Below are 16,379 nucleotides of genomic sequence, written 5' to 3'. Positions count from 1 at the left end.
GTGGTATTGAACTGTGAGTTTACGTGTCAGGGCGTATTTATTTATTTAATCGTTCATCGTTAGATCTTCAGACATCAGGCCAGTTTTTGTCATTGTCATCGGGGTGCGGTGCCGCATAAAGTTGAAATAGGATAAGATCGCGCATGCCTGACGCATGCTGTGAATACCAGGGAAAACGTACGAGGGTAAGCAGAGAAGGATGGTGGCTTCACGAACGCCTTTCACTCGGGTGGATGGTGGCTTCACGAACGCCTTTCACTCGGGTGCTCAACGCTGGAAGTGGCGTCCTCGAACGCGCTCTTGATCGCGGGGGGGATGAAGAGCCCCGACGAGCCACTTCTTACCCGGCAAATGTGCAACGTGCTTGCCTCAAGAGTTGGGCGCCACGCTACCTCAATCACCAAGCATCGATCTGCAACGTCGAAGCATACATCTGCAAGGTTTAACAGACCATCTCTGGAAGCGCTGGCGCAAGGAGTACATGCTGCTTCTGCGCTCTGCACCTGAGGCGACACCCAAGCTGCCACCACGACTTCAAGTTTTCGACGTCGTCCTGGTGCACGACGACGATTCGCCACCTATCCTGTGGAGGATGGCCCGGGTGACGGAACTGCTTCCTGGTCGCGACAGCGTCGCTCGAGGGTGCTGCCTGAAGCTGGCGTCCGGCTCCATGATAAAGCGTCCCGTTCAAAGATTCGCCTTCGTGAAACCTGCAGCCTTTAGCCATTTTGTTGGCCACGGGAGTGTGTTACAAATGAAGAAGGTGTGCTGAGCACGAGCAGTGGCCGCGGTGCTGCTCGCTCAGTTGCTACCAGATGACGAACGAGTCGGACGTCCGGGCCCAGGTCTAATCTCCGTCGTTGGTTGCTACACACTGGCACACACACCTTTTCAAGCGAAGATGGTATTACGTTACACATTTCGGTGGCGGCGTAGTCACGCAAAAAGTCACGTGTGGCTCATACCCGCATTGGATATGGGGTCGTCTGGTGCATCGCGGGGAGGAAAAGGGCAGGAAAGATGGTTGGCGCGTGTTCCGGCCGTCTTCCCTCACTTCAGATCAGTTTCGGCGACCGGATGTTAAGACCGCGCATGGTGAGTTCCGCCAAGAAGTAGGCTGGGTTTTAGCAACGGCGCCACGAACTCGCCCTTCACATGGATCGTCGTCGGCGTGCCGATTCTACAGTGAGGGCTTCCGAAGTCCAGGTGAAACCCCGAGTTGCGCAAGCGCGATGGTTAGGCGAGCAGTCAGTGAAGAGCCTCCTACCCTGAGTTTAGAGCAAACGAGGCGGAAGGCCTGCGACAGCGTTGTTTTGCAACATGTTTGCTCACCCACATTTCCTCGACAGGGAAAGGGCTCTGAATTTTTTAATTCCTGTTTCCCAGTTTTGTGGTTTAGTTAATACTGTCTGAATAAATAGTTTGTGACTGTTATTTTGCATCCCTGGAATCCTCGCCTCAGCAGTAGGATCACTGCAACTTTAAAATGCGTAAACTTTGTAAAATACAAAGTAAAACATAAATAAATGGTGTCATAGACGCGCTGTAGGCGCGGTTATTTGCAATCGCAAGTTACTTCATATATTTTTGCTCATGCGCGTAATTGTAGGGCAGAAACATGTAACATCAATAAAATTCTAGTACAATGGGCAGAATACGTGGTTAGAATAAACTATGTTCCTGTGTATGTGGTTGATTTATATGCGAACAAATCCACATTACACTCCAGGTGTACCTATCAATTACACAAACCTTTCCATTCGAAATGCATTTTGTCACACCAATCTTTTCCATAACAAAGCTGTCTTACGCCGCGCATTTGTAAACGTGTCAAATTTTTCACTTGACGCAGTTACTCAATGGGAGTCGACCGCTAATTGTACTCTTGGGTAACGAGGGGCAAATAAACCACCCTATTTGTTGGTGGTCTCAGAAGAGTGCCACGCTTGAAAAGGGATTTGAACATAATTTGACATATTTCCGAAAGGATAACCAGGTATGTATCCCTCACTCTTTGTCGTATTTCATAGAGTTTCACAGAGGCCATCAGAACAGCAAATTCCAGATAATACAATATAAGTAGCTTCATGCCCCGTTTTGAATACTAGGCTTCCCAGCCTAATATTGTCTTTATATTATGCGCTTGTTTAACTTGAAGTTTTTGCAAAATCGAATTCGATAAATGCGCTGCGATAAACAGATCAGACGTTTGTAATTTAAAAAATATTGCATAAGCCATAGAGCATCAAGGTACTCGAGAAGCACTTACAATAATATTTAAGACATTATTAACCACTTGATTTATTTGAACGTTGCAATGACTGTAAAAGTTGATTTTCGTTTTCGCCTAAGGTAATGGGTAATATTAAATATCCAAGAAAATACAATACCTTGCTAGTGAGGGGTGTTATGCGTCCGTACCTTCCATGTCGTTGACCTGCGTTCTACAAGCTTAGACAATGGGTATTTGCAAAATTGTATGTCAGTGAGCAGACGCTTGTACGTGGTAATTTATCGCACTTAGTTATCCACATTAGAGAAACTGGAGTTATGTGCTCATAGTAAGCTTTAGAGAGATAATGCGGGTTTGAGCCGAAATAATAGTTTCTTTGAACTATTGCTTTTTTGAATTCAATATAAATAAATTTAGCTCTTAATAACCCAGCTCATTCTTACATAATACTTGTGATGCGTTCTTTACTAATATATCTAATACTGATATATTTTATTATAAGATAACAGATATAATATAATATAAGACAACAATGATCTACACTAATATATTTTACTAATATAATACGAATAATAATATTTTCAAAAACTTCTTCGCTTCTGCGCATTTTTCAGGGCCGAAGAAAGCATGGATCATGGCAAGTACGGTGTGTAGCAAACAATTTTACTTCTACAGTATTCACTGCAATTTTTCTATTGACAAAAACAGTTGTTCTAAAATATTACTGTTCGTGAATAACTCACTCAATCGGGAACTCTACCACAATAGTTTTTTTTTCGGCAATTCCTGTTTGAAAATCCTAATGCTGTGGAACGGCTTCAATGTGATGAAAACCTGCAGGTTTCTTCAACACCCTCTATTTATTTTGTCCATATTACCACGTAATATTAGTCACATCATGGATTGTTTAAAGGCATTAATTAATCAATAATGGTGAAATACTTCTATATGAGGGATACTAGTTAAGATAACAAACTATACAACGGAAATGTGTGCATGTTGTGTTAGTCGCCTTTTTCATTGCGTTAACTGCGCAGTTATTGTTAGCCATGAGCAGAACTACATCAATACATTCACAATACATTTGGATAACGCAGGAATCCGTATTAGCGTTAAAAATTAAAACGGACGTAGAGTGAACAACTTAGCGCGCAGTAGCCAGAACCGTTCCAGGCAAACAAACAAATAATCTGCATAAAAAGGAAACATCAGTGTAGAATATATTTGAACACTGCATTTACAAACAACAGCCATGACTGCAGTTTCCGAAAATCAATACGAAGTGTTTACAACTGAGGACTAGGAAACAAGTCAATCAATGTCGAGTAATAACCACTACTGCTCCAGTAATACACCACTATTGAATAATATTGGCTTTAGGGCGAATGAATTAAGGCCCGCATAACGGGACCCGTCTGTTTCATCAAGCGTTTACTTGTGCGTGACATATCTGTCGGCCAGAAGCGCTAAAGCCACACATGCTGAAGTATTTATTTTTTATTGGTGCCAATATGTCCAACTGCCTAAATGCCGTGACGCTGATATAGGAGCGGCGACTTTACCGAGACGCAGGCATTGGCTATGGTGCTTTAGCTTTCGTTCGTAGCTTCTCCTTGTAGTACGTTAATTAGGGCCGAAGGTGTTGCACAGCGATCTGAACACGTGCGCTTCGAAGCCATGCTATGGGCGTGCGTGTTGCATACAATAGACGACATGAAATACATACAAAAGAGATGGCATGAACTGTGCAGATGGCTTCCTATTAGATACAACAAGTTACGTAGAACTTTGTGCTTGCAAAGTGGCAATCAAATTTTGGGAAAATTACTGCAATAACTGTAATTAGGCATCAACGAGTACTGACAGAGATAAAGGCGTCCATGTCATGAATAGGAAACAAAGAAGTGAATGTACGGATAAAAGTAGAGCCAAGCAGATGAATTATGCCCTCAAATGACGACGCTTTATTAATGCGATAGCAATTATATTGACACTCCAAGGCCATTTTCCGTCGTCCTCAGAATTTTGAGCGTCGCTTGAAACAAAACACTGACAGTGCATGCCTTTTGTCGTATAGTGCACTCCTCCAAGATCGGCCATAGAAAGATGTTTGCAACACATCTCATACGGAAAACTGGTTGCAAAGTCGCTAAGAAATACGTTGGCTTCAATTACTAACCATAAATGAACTTATCTGAAGGCAGGGTTCAAAGAGAGGACCCTTAGCACAACACCTCGTTTTTATTTGGTCAGCTTGCGCTTACTTCAATTAATACTGCCACTACAACCACGAGTCTCACACTTAGTTTGATATTCTAACAAGTCGCTATCACATTCAGTGATTCGCCCTTATGGCGAAACTGTTTTTTTTTTTTTTTATGAGGCAAAAGGTTACGTTAAGTGCAGATGCTTCGATTCGAAGCGCGCGCAGCACAGCCCAACAAATACTCCGTACACTAAAGCTAATTTCTAAAGCTTTACGTGATAAATTAACTCCATTGGTAATTGGGGCAAACGCGGTTGAGGGCTCGATTTTCTAAGGAAACGTGCAGTGGCTCTTCGAGCTCAATACATCATAAATAACGCACACCAGTGAGTAAAAGTATACGGATCCCAGGGTCGCCGAAAAAACTGAATTTCTTGGTAATTAAGACGCGTAAACTTATATTGACGATTACACTGAAAAGTTTGGAATTCAAAGTTTAGACTACGGTCCTTAATTTCAAGTTTCGTTTGCAGGCAGATGAAAAAATGGGCTTTTTCGCGCAATCCCTGGTCCGTATACTTTTGTTCACGGGTGTACGTAAATATGCATAAGAATTGGTGTTTAGAAACAAAGAAATCTGTAATAATTATGCTGCTGTAAACTGTATCCTTTGCAGGTAGTGCTTAATATTACAATAAGAGCAACTGTCGCAAGTCAGTTGTTTTGTTAGAGTTGCGGCGAAAATGTTCCACTCCCGCGCTGGTTAGCTGGTTTGGGTGCCAATTAACCAAAGAAGAAGAAGAACGTAAACTTTATTATCAAATCAATCAGACTTGAGTCCGGCATCGCTTTAGTGGGTCTGGGCACCCGCCGCGGACGCGGTTCCGAGACCTTGTCTCGAAGCGGCTTCCTCGGCTCGCTTAATCTTTTTTTTTTTTTTTTGCCTGTGAGTTTGTAAGTGGCTTCACCATTAGACTCTATGGTAGTCGGGGAAGGTAGCTCAATGTGATTTATCGAAGTGCTATCAATGAGGCGTTGGGCAAGATGACACGAAACACTGCGTCATCACTGCTGCCGGACTGCCACACGCATCGGACCATCGGGTCATGCGTACCGATCTTACATGCGCTACGAAGCACATGTAAAAACAATGGTATAAACAGTACATTAGATCTGCTACTCGAGTGGTCGGGATGACACGTTGCTTGCTATCATTGACCATTTTATGATCTAAGTAGAGAAAGTGCTGTTGCCACTCCAGAGACAATGTTGACAAAAGAAATATCGAAAAAAGAGAAACACCAAAAAAAGTACGTCGCAAAGGGGGAATCAAAAGCTGGTCCGCTTTGTGGTAGGTAGACACGTTACCTGATCGCGAACGCTCAAACTTGCCGAGTGGTATTTGCAGTTGTCATGTTAGTCCTCGCTTCAACAGTGTTAGAGTTCCGCATTATTTTTGTTGATTTAAACGTTACGATGGTCGATTTTTTGTGCACTTTAGATGCATTCTACTCTTACCTCTTATCATAAGCCGTATTTAAAGCCTAGAGCCGCGTCTAACCAGCTGTTTTGTTAGAATCGAAAGCCTTCCACCGCGCTAGCATGGATTGTCGTCGAAATGCGCCATTGCACGTGCTCCTCCCTCCTGTTTGTCCACGTTCCTATTAGCACATACGATGACTAGAAGGTATCCGTGTATGATAAGTCACTTTGCACATACTTTACCCACTGCATTCTGAAGACAGTGCGTAGCTTCGCGAAACGCGACAGCGGAAGGCCGTTCTCCTGAGGGAACCGCCATTCTACTACATTATTAGGACGACAAACTAGATTGTTGGCCCGTCGTCCATCGTAGCTTTAGACACTTCCTTTACTACGGCAAATGTTATCACCAACTGTAATCCGGGCGAATTTTGAGCTTTGACAACCTTTGACAACAGGCTAACTTACTGATAACAAAATTCCGCGGACTGATATCTAATCGATTAAGGTTTTCCAAAAAATGTATGACCAGGAGGGCTATTCTGCACGAGCCCACCTAGTGGACTGTCCACTTCGGCTGTCGCGATTGGCTGCCGCTTCACGAGCGCGAAGGAGACTGGCTGGCACCTTCGCGCTCGCGAAGCGGCAGCCAATGGCGACAGCCAAAGCGGACAGTGCACTAGGGGACTCTTACAGAATGCACCCTCAGTTTGCATCTGCACAGACCTTGTCTTGTCACTGCACTGTAAAAGAACGTTCTGATAAAAACGAGAACAAATCCCGGCGTTTGCTCGATATGTTCCGCGATAAGCGTATATAAAGGTATTACGAGGGCCGTGATGAACTTATTTTTCTGCTCTGATATGAGAGACAGTGCTATTCAAAGACAATGGGGAAAGCTTATGAACAACCAAAATAAAACAAAGGTCCGAAATTGCTAGACAGTCACCGCACGCGCTGTCACAGTGGTGATGCTATGTCGCATGATCCAACTTTTGACGCAAGAATGACTGCAACACCGGTGCTTCAAGTGGTGGTCCTCGCACAATCTACGCCCGGAGGAGAGCTTTAACCGGGAGGCGCATGCAATCCCCTTGCGGCGGTGTATAAAGCCACATTTTGTGCTGGCGCCTTGCCACTTTAAGTAAAGTGCTGCCGAAAACAGCATCAGCCGTTTCAGAATCGCTTCGTTATTCTGGTCACCCAACAAGGGTTCTAAATATTCTCGAGTGGATATTATGTCCTGAAGCTGAAGCGCACTGCTGCCATCCTATGATTAAACTTAGCATTCCTCGAATAACCGGAAGTGTCGTCTTTTCTCATCAACCGGCTTTGTCAGATCATATTTTGCCGTATAGATGCTTTTCGGTGTGTTTGTTTGTGTCACTGGTTCCACGGTGAAACTTGAGCATCTGGCCCCCTTGTATGGGGAATATGAAATCGCGACTCAACCAACAGAAATATTTTAGCGTGAAACAAAAGGCTTTTAAAGGTGACGTAGAGGCAAGCGCTGTCTTCACCACATCTGCTAGGAATTTGCGGGGCCTGCCGCTCCAGAATTTTTTTAAACCTCCTTGAGGGCGCCGCGGACACAGCAGTCGGATCACGTTTGGAAGGTGTGCTGCACGCTTGGGCAACGTGATGGCGAAACTAGTTTACGAGGAAACAATTTTTGTTTCTAGTAGAACGTATCCCTCTAGTACAACTATAAATGACAGTGCTGCTGATGTCGTCATCGGCAAGCAATGAAGCGTGGTGTCGAGAGTAGAAGCAGTCAAAATGGCCTAGTAACAGTGACTTCCTTTCTCAATTTTCGCGCCCGTGTGAGCGAGGGAGATTTAAGGGGAACCTTCCAAGGCTAATTTTTACGTTTATATTCCAGAAACACGACCTATTTAGTCAGTCGTAAGGCGGGATCGCCGACCATTGGTGTTAAAGCGTATTATGGTAAGTAAACAACAATACTGACAATCTGTGCTTGAAGAACAATTCAATTTTTTGTTGAAGAACAATTCAATATATTTATTGTGGAATTGCCGAAACACTCACCTTCCATGTGCGTACGTATTTTTGTCATATACAATACATAACTTGCACATTTACCTGGAATATTAGTAGTTCTCCTTTAACACAGCCAACAAGACGAAATATTTTCAATTGACGGCATCATTATGCCTGAAGTCACCGACAGCAAGGCCAACATATCAACACAGGTGGTGCAAATTAGCTCCGTCTCTAACAAAGAAACTTCCGTTCCTTTGGGATGCGATGGGGAACGATGTCTTTATTCTTCATCCTGAGTTCAAATTGACCCACTCTCCGCCGAGAGAATGTTCCAACACCTCTACTTTTCTGAGACACCTCACCATAACAATATTCTAGCTTTTGCTCAGCTGCGCCAATGTTAATTTGATGTCTCTCAAGCGACTAAAACGGCCCACATACGTCACTATGGTGCGTTTAGTGCATACACCTGTCGATAGTTACGCATTTAAACAAAATCCTGATGCCCTCTTTACTCGAAATGCACGTTATTAGGCAACATTTGCAGCATTATTGACAACATCGCTTTCATTCATCATCTTTTATTTAGAATACACACTACTTCATTTCCGTACGACGCCCGATGTTACGCGAGCCGCAGTTGGAATACAGCACTTCGACACTGGAACCACGCGCGCCCAAGACTACGTGCTTGGTAATGACGAACCACTTGACGTACTCTGTATTCAACTGCTAGCTGTCCATAACACACTGCATGAAGGCCTCAGAAATGTCCAGGTACTTCACAAATGAGAATATATACCGAACGTCAGGCGACGGTGCGCGTATCTTCCTTGTGCGCCCCTCACAAGGAAGATAGCAGAGGGAAGCAGGAGGCTGAGAACGCTGCACGCCGTCGAAACTCTGGTGGGGTGGGCTCCCTGGCCACTGCAGCGTACAAGGTAACCAGGCAGCTCATGCCGCTGTGAGCGCGATACTGACTTTTACCCGCCGCAGCGACGTAGCAATTTTTGTTCCCCCGCAAAATGACACAAATGAATACACAGGCTTCTTAGAACAACGACAGAGACGACAGCTTTGTGAACGCCTGCAACAAAATACATCTAAGGAAGATCCACTGCCTGTAGGCTTGTCGCACGCTTGTCAAGTACTCGTGCACACGGCCCACACAGGTACTGCACTTACGCTGGATGTACTTGCACGCAGGCGTGCGCACAAGGTAAGACGTATTCCTGACAACACGGCGGAGAACCTACTAGCCATACAAACAGGTTACCCAGCATGCAACACCAGCTGCGGCAAGGATCGGACAGTTACTGTGGGAGAGCCCAAAGTATGCAGTTTTCCGATCAAAGGACATGGGCACGGAGTAAGATAAACAGGAGCGCCGACTCCGCCGCCGCGCAACGCATTCGCTCGGGACAAACCGTGCAACGCAAATTATACATCCCGTAGCGCCATCTGTCGAGGCGCGTGGAAAACACTCAACAGCTTGCTTTCATGTGCGCATGCGCTGAGTGGCGGAGACCGGCGGCGACGGCGGCGACGGCGGCGCAGAACCGGCAGCGTGGCACGCGTAGAGCGTGTCGTCTGTTACAAACGAGGACCCTCGGCCGTCTCAGTTTGACAGCAATCAAACACAAAAAATATATACGCACAAATAATAAAAGCGCAAATAAACACGCGGTAGCGCTTTTATGCACGCATACGAAACATATTTAGATGCCTTTAGAGGAAACAGACGATAAATGATTCTGTACAAAAAGACACAGCAGAAGTTCTTGTTTTTCACTCCTCTACGTCTGCACGGAAGCGAAGGTGAGAAATTTTCGTCTTCCTCGCTTTGTTTACCCTGTCTGCAGTATGTTTATTCATGCCGGACGGAATAACGTATCTTGATACTTGTGCGTGAAGAGACTGAGCAACAGGACTGTGTTTTGTTCCGGGCTATAAATCTGGTTATGGCAAAGGACGCGAGAAGTTTTCGCTCTTCGCTTCGCCATCTGATCTTCAACTACTGCACCAGTGGCGTCAAAAGATTCCTGAAAGTAAGCGACCGCTTAAAGCAATGGACAAAATATGTGCGTGACACTTCGAGAGGCAGCTTATTTTTGATAGTTACTTCAGCAAAGACGAAGGCGACGTCCTATAAAATGTAAAGAAAGTGCCTCGACTTCGAAGCAGAGCAGATCCTGGCGTAGGAACTGCAGCAGGGAAGCCTGGCGTAGCTCAATGATGCTGAATTCCAGGAGGAACCAGAAGACGGCAATGCGGAAAGACGGGAGGAGCTCAATTTAAATTTGTCTACAACTACACACAGTGCAGGTGCCTTTTCTTGTCAAGAGACATGCCGTAATGTAGAGAGAGAGAGAAAGGGAAAGAAAGAAAAGGAGGTTAGCCAGTGTAAATACCGGCTGGCTACCCTGTAAATTTTCAGCCTTGACTTCGAGATGATTCCCCCAGTTATGCAGACACATAATCAGAGCTTCTCCTGTGAAATAATGAGCAGGAAACACTGGCAGGAATTCCTAATTAATATGTTTAATGAGAATGTGGCAATTCTGCTCGCAAGAGAACCGGGCGACACGAAAAGCACCGCGAGAAACAAAGAAGCAAACGAAGCATCTTAGCACTTGATGCGTGCTCAGATAAAAAAGAGCGATAAACCTCAGCTTTTCCATAAAAACTTCTTTTCGTTGTCGTCTGTCATTGCTTGAGACCACCCGAACTGCCGTTATATCGCCTTACCATTTGCTATAGCTTTTCTTTCCGTCTTAGTTCCGTAATTTGCTTATTTTCTGTTCCTGTGCCTTGTAAAGTTCCATGTAGGCCACCTGACAAATGTCCTGCATTTGGCCTGTATAAAATAAATTAAATAAAATGATACATGTCTTGTTTCTCCTGCTAACGTCACTCCGTGAACCGCGAGAGCTATGTACGCTACAGGCGTCAGGGCGTGCGCGGAGCAGACAACAAAACGTATAGGCAAGCAGGCGCCGCGAGAGAGTCCCCGCGCCTTTGCTCCTCTCCACTGCAGAGTTTTTCTTAATTCGTAGCGGCGTCTGGCGAACACGCTGTGAAGCAGGAGCCGGCGTTGCAGAATGTGTCCCTTCCAGACGAGCGGAGTCGGCGCTCCTGTCTTATCTTACTTCGTGGACATGGGGCAAGTGGACAACTTCGAGCAGTGCATACTGCCAAAGTGTCCTGCAGGCGCTGTTCGCCTTTGCTGCAGAATCTAGCATTTTCCGCATAGTGTAAGAATGCGAGGAAGCATTCCTCGGTAGCTGGCCCCTTCGTCAATTCACAATTCCGCAACTACATTACCCTTAATAGGCCGATGAGTCATCCCACGTTTATTAAAACTCTATAATCATCATTAATCTTCAGGGAACGTTATTGGCTGCAATCTTCGCTCTGGACTGCGAACTCATGGTTTTAGGTCCTTAAGGACCTTTCACTTTCACAACACACCATTCCACTACTAGAAATCCTGAGGAAACTCAAAGGAACAGATTTAATTACCATTCTCCGTCTCCCACTTCCAAGTCTTTCGCGTGCCCTCGAATCTTTCTGCGGCATTCCTTAACCCTCTGCTCTTTTTCAAAAAAATACATCGCGTAAAAGCGTTCCGCTCTGGAGATAGAATATACTGAATGAATCACGAATAAACATGAGTCCGTTTCTAAACATTGCAGCTGAGGAGAAAACCACTGGTCAACAAGCTACACTTGAACTACTCTACGGGAGTTAAATTGGCGCTTCCGTGCGTTCGAGTTGGATAATCTTTAGATTAACGAGAGTTTTACGTGTGGAAAGCTTTCCGTTGTCTTCTGTGTGAAATTCAGACTCCTATAAATATTGTATTGTGCCACCAATACTCTGGTGTGAACGAGAAGCAGGCGCTGGTATGGCGCAATCTTAAAGGTATAATCATATAAACTTCTGGCTAACAAAACCCCATACTACACAAGAGCAACGTTCGTGCCATATTTATTACCATATTATGAACCAACAGTGATTAATTGGCATCTATTTTTTAAACTCCTCAATAAGACTGGAATGAAGGAGAGAACCCCGCAGACCAGAGCTTTTGTCGCGCACCTGTAAAACTACCACAACTCAAATCTGGGTGCAAAGACCTATCGCTATATTGAAGACTTCGTCTCCAACCACACTGCCGGATTGACAATAGGTGGAGGGGGGCTCCAATCGGAGGTTATCCAGCTGGGAAGCAAGGGCGCACCAGAAGTGTCGGTGTTCTCTACAGTGCTGTTTAACATCACCATCCTGTGGCTCCCGGCACAGCTCTCGGCCAATCCACGCCTCAATCACTTCCTATACGCGGATCACAGCAGCCTCTGGACTGCTGGAGGCAGCGATGACAAAATCCAAGAGACCCTGCAAGAATGAATGAACACGTTGGTAGGGTATGTGGAGCCACGAGGACTTTCATGTTCACCGGCTAAATCCAATGTAACGATGTGGTTCAGGTATAAGGCTTGATTGTGGGAGTCGGAGATGCCTCCAAGGGCAGCAAGGAAGGAACGGCAACAATCACGGCACACCCACATCTATTCAACCACACAAAATGCAAATACAAAGGCACAGGGCATGGAGGCAAGCGAGGCAATTGCAAGCGTCCCTACCAAGCATTCAGAGCGACTACCACGGCGCATTCAGTTTGGCTTGTGTTGCGTCGCTCGATGAACGGCACCACCAAAGACGGCAGGTCAGCCCTCGCTGACTCTGGTTCGTCGGATGGTTGACGGGAGCGGAAGCCGTGTCGTTAAGAGGTGTCCTTGTGCTTTGGCGCTCGACCGAGTACCTCGGACAGCTGTTGGCCTCCCGAACGTTGACGTCCGACCCAAGCCAACGCGCCTTCCTTGCTCCGCTTCTCAGCTCCGTCTCCCTTGTTTACGTGGCTCTTCTCCTTCTGTAGGCTGCGTGAGCCACGTGGTATTTGCCGATTCCATCCCGACACGTTTGTGGCGCTTGCTTACTCGTCTGCGTCTTGTTGATTTATTATTTTGCGGCGCCAGGAGCACACGTGTAGCGATGTGTTGTCATTGTTGTGAACAATGCACGTACTGCCATATTTTAGACGCCACTTCGTCGTCGTCCATGCGTCTCTGCATCTCTTGGAGATGCAGAACGCGGTTGCTCCATGACGCGCTTAAAAGCGTTTGCACGCGCCGGCGCGCCATGAATTTCGGAGGACACGCGCAGGCTTCACGGCAGCAGTGGTATATGGCGCCGAGTGTTCTTAGGGAATAGGGAGCCTACATGCAAAACGGCGCTTGCTTGTAGGCTCCCTATTAGGGAAGCGCGAACGAAGAGTTCCGTTCCAGTACGCGCCTCATACGTACGTCTTTTCGAAGGCGGTAGTACATTGTGTCACAATGTTGATTCAGTGATAGGTTCTGCCCATTTTTTTCTACCGCATATATGTTAGTTGTTAACTGCGTTGTGTGAAATTAGAGTGAGTTTCGTGTGTAGTTAAGACTTTGTATGATTCTGTTATTGCTGAGTATTGGTTATTATTGCCTACTAATTGGATATAAAATCTTGTTCAATGTCACGGCTCAGACACTAATTTCTCTCTATTATACCAGAAATTGTTACACCAAGCTATTTTTTAAACCATAACAATATTTTTAAGAAGCTACTAGCACGAACAAACCTATCGCCGGTTCACGGAGACTTTATAAGTCAAATGCGCGCTTGATAAAGAACCAGCTTGCATAAATGTTTAAGAAATGTTCTTTTAATCCATAGCTCTCACTTATGCAGGCAATGGCACGCTGGATATAGATGTGTCAAAAGTGTATTTAATACTCTTCGCAAGCCCATCCTGTTTTGTCATGAGTACGCCGCAGAATGACTCAGGTAAGAACGTCTCATTCATCGTCTGCAAGTACGCCACCCTAGCTACTAATCTATTAACTGTATTGTAACAATAGAGAAGCGATGTGCAATTATTTCCGTGAAATCAAGCGAATAAAAAAATCCACAGAATTCTTAGGCTTCATGCATGTTTCAGCGGTTATCTATTTAAGTTTCTATTGTCACGAGCCTTCAGAAGTACTCTTGGTGTTTTAATAAACCGTAGAGCAGCTGGCGCCTGGAAAACGCGTCCGTCGGGGCTGGCTCTCGCGCGGAGAAGACGCGCGCGGTGTCCTTTGTTTTTTTGGGCTCGAACCACTGTTTCCCTCGACAGGTGGCAGTATCTATCGATGAATTATTGTGTCTAACTATTTTCCCGCCAACATGGGTCTCTGGGTCGTTGGTGGGCGAATGGGTAGCACATCGGGCTGGTGTGCTGGCGGAACAAGGTTCCAAACCAACCATCGCACCAGCTTGGGCCGCTGAGTATGTGGTAATGTGTACATTCGTGCCGCTCTATATCGAGTCTCTTTCACGCCGACATGAGTCGCGGTAGGTGCGTGAGTGGGTACGTATCCCTGTTCGAAGAAACTGTTCGACGCCTGCTTGGAGCACTGAGCGTGGGCGATTTGGTGTGTGTTGCGCTTCAATGAACCTCTTTGATGCCAACTTGGTAACTGCGTATGTGCCAGTAAGTTGGTGCTACTATTCAGTGAACTTCGTTACAGCGAATTTGGGTGGCTACGTAACTGCCACTAGAAATGTGCGGCTTTGTAATGAGGAAAAGAACCCCTAAATTTCTTCGACGCTTGACGAAATCGCACCCACGTCACAACGGTTCCTCGTGGACAGCAACCTTACGCTTTACCAGAATGCGTCACAAATGCACTGCGTATGTGCAGCTTTTCAATGAACGTATTTGACGCCAACGCTTTAGCAAGTGAGGCTTATAGCGCATGAAAAGACAAGGACGAATGAAGAGGTGACACACACAGGCGCTAACTTGCAACAATATTTATTTCGAGCAAAGGACCCACACATATATACAACTGTTTCGCATACATCATCATACATGCGCCGTTTACAAAAAATACTTTACACACCATTACGCAGATAAGCTAGCTCTTTGCGCTTGTTGGTATGACATCGTGAGGCTATGCATCGTGAGGCTGACATCGTGAGCCTCACGATGTCATACCAACAAGCCCAAATCACTGCATTACAGCTTTAGCAAGATGCGCCATGAGTTCACTGGGTATATGGAACCCTTCAATGAGCATCTCGCCAGCTCGGGTCACTGAGTATGTGCAACCATGGAGGAAGAAAAATATAGGGGGGAGCATTACGTCACGCAGCCAGCCATGGAAAGCGAACGCTTCGTGTAGCCAGCAGTGGTGGCCCAACACGTGACCTCTTGCGTCGAGATCACTTAGAATCGATATTTGCAGAGAAGTTTGGTTACCGGTAGTTTTTATTCGGTGCGCGCTCAGCCGGCAGCTGCTCACATGCGGGAAGGGAAAACACTTTTTCTTGCTTTGTTTTTTCCGTGTTTTTGTTTGTGTTTATTTCAAGAGTTTCGAATGGTTTCGAATGGGTATAGAAAAAAAAATCAACCGGGAGTACTAAAACCTACCGCGCGCTCAGACGTTTCCTTCCTGCTCTGACGTTTTCATCACGTGTTGGGCCACCACAGTCGGCGACCATCGCATTGCGATATGCTCCCTCGTATATTTTGCTTCCTCCATGTGTGCCCCTATGTGTGCGTCCAACAAGGAAAGAATCCTCAGCGTTTGGAGGCACTGGCGGGACAAGCTTCTTGTCTCTGAGACCACGCGTAAACTTCCCAACAGCGCCACCAGTCAGCGCAGCACGTCAAGAAAGCGTGAGAGAAGAGCCCGGTAGCCGCATGGCATGTTTCTTGCGTTCGCACGCACAAGTGCGTCAGGCATTCCGGAGGCAAACCGCAGCCTTCGCGGCTGCTCCACTAGATGACGCTGACTGATCTTAGCGAAGCGCAATGCCGCAATGCCGCTTCTGCGCAGAGCCCGGGTCCCTCAGGCACATAGTAGGGGGCTGCAGAGACGCACCACTCGATCCTCCGAACACTTACCACACCAACGAGCTTTCGGAGAGAGCCTTGGCCAGCTCTGATCTCGAAGATCAGCAACGGCTGATTGCGAGGGCCCAGGACGCGGCCCGAGCTCAAGGCATTCTGGAATGAGGACGCCTCTATAAAGCTGCATTTACACATCAAAGATGTTTATTCTCTCTCTCTATCTTAGCGAAGCGCGAAAGAGGGGTCCTGCTATCAGTACACACCTCACAACTATTTTGGATAGTGGCTGTATATTGTGTCCCTATATTGATTCGATATTAACACGTTACCGCCGACAGTTACCGTGAGATGTGTTCTGCAAATTTTTATTGAATAACGTTGTAGACACCCTTCGATTATTTAGATAACATGACACGAACTATAATATCTCCCTCAACACAGGCTCTCATTATAGATTAATTTCTCATTTAGTTTGTGTGCGTTTTGCTGTGAAACACTCAACTCATTAGGAACAC

At 46.0% G+C, this 16,379-nt stretch overlaps 1 protein-coding gene across 4 annotated transcripts in view; it reads left to right on the top strand.

The window, feature by feature from the left end:
* LOC119454432 (uncharacterized) overlaps window positions 1-16,379 on the top strand; it is an 86,899-nt gene that overhangs the window by 50,737 nt on the left and 19,783 nt on the right. For 3 of the 4 annotated variants that reach the window (XM_049668472.1, XM_049668471.1, XM_049668470.1), the window contains exons 4-7: window positions 1,853-1,996; window positions 2,848-2,879; window positions 7,804-7,868; window positions 13,716-13,811. In XM_049668472.1, coding sequence (XP_049524429.1) covers window positions 1,853-1,996; window positions 2,848-2,879; window positions 7,804-7,868; window positions 13,716-13,811 — 337 coding nt within the window. The remainder of the gene's footprint in view (window positions 1-1,852; window positions 1,997-2,847; window positions 2,880-7,803; window positions 7,869-13,715; window positions 13,812-16,379) is intronic. The other variant, XR_007467312.1, reaches the window with a different exon arrangement.

Source organism: Dermacentor silvarum, chromosome 5 (genome assembly GCF_013339745.2).
Source record: "Dermacentor silvarum isolate Dsil-2018 chromosome 5, BIME_Dsil_1.4, whole genome shotgun sequence".
Taxonomy (NCBI): domain Eukaryota; kingdom Metazoa; phylum Arthropoda; class Arachnida; order Ixodida; family Ixodidae; genus Dermacentor; species Dermacentor silvarum.
The sequence above is the reverse complement of the archived record's forward strand: the minus strand, read 5'-3'. Positions and strand labels throughout refer to the sequence as shown.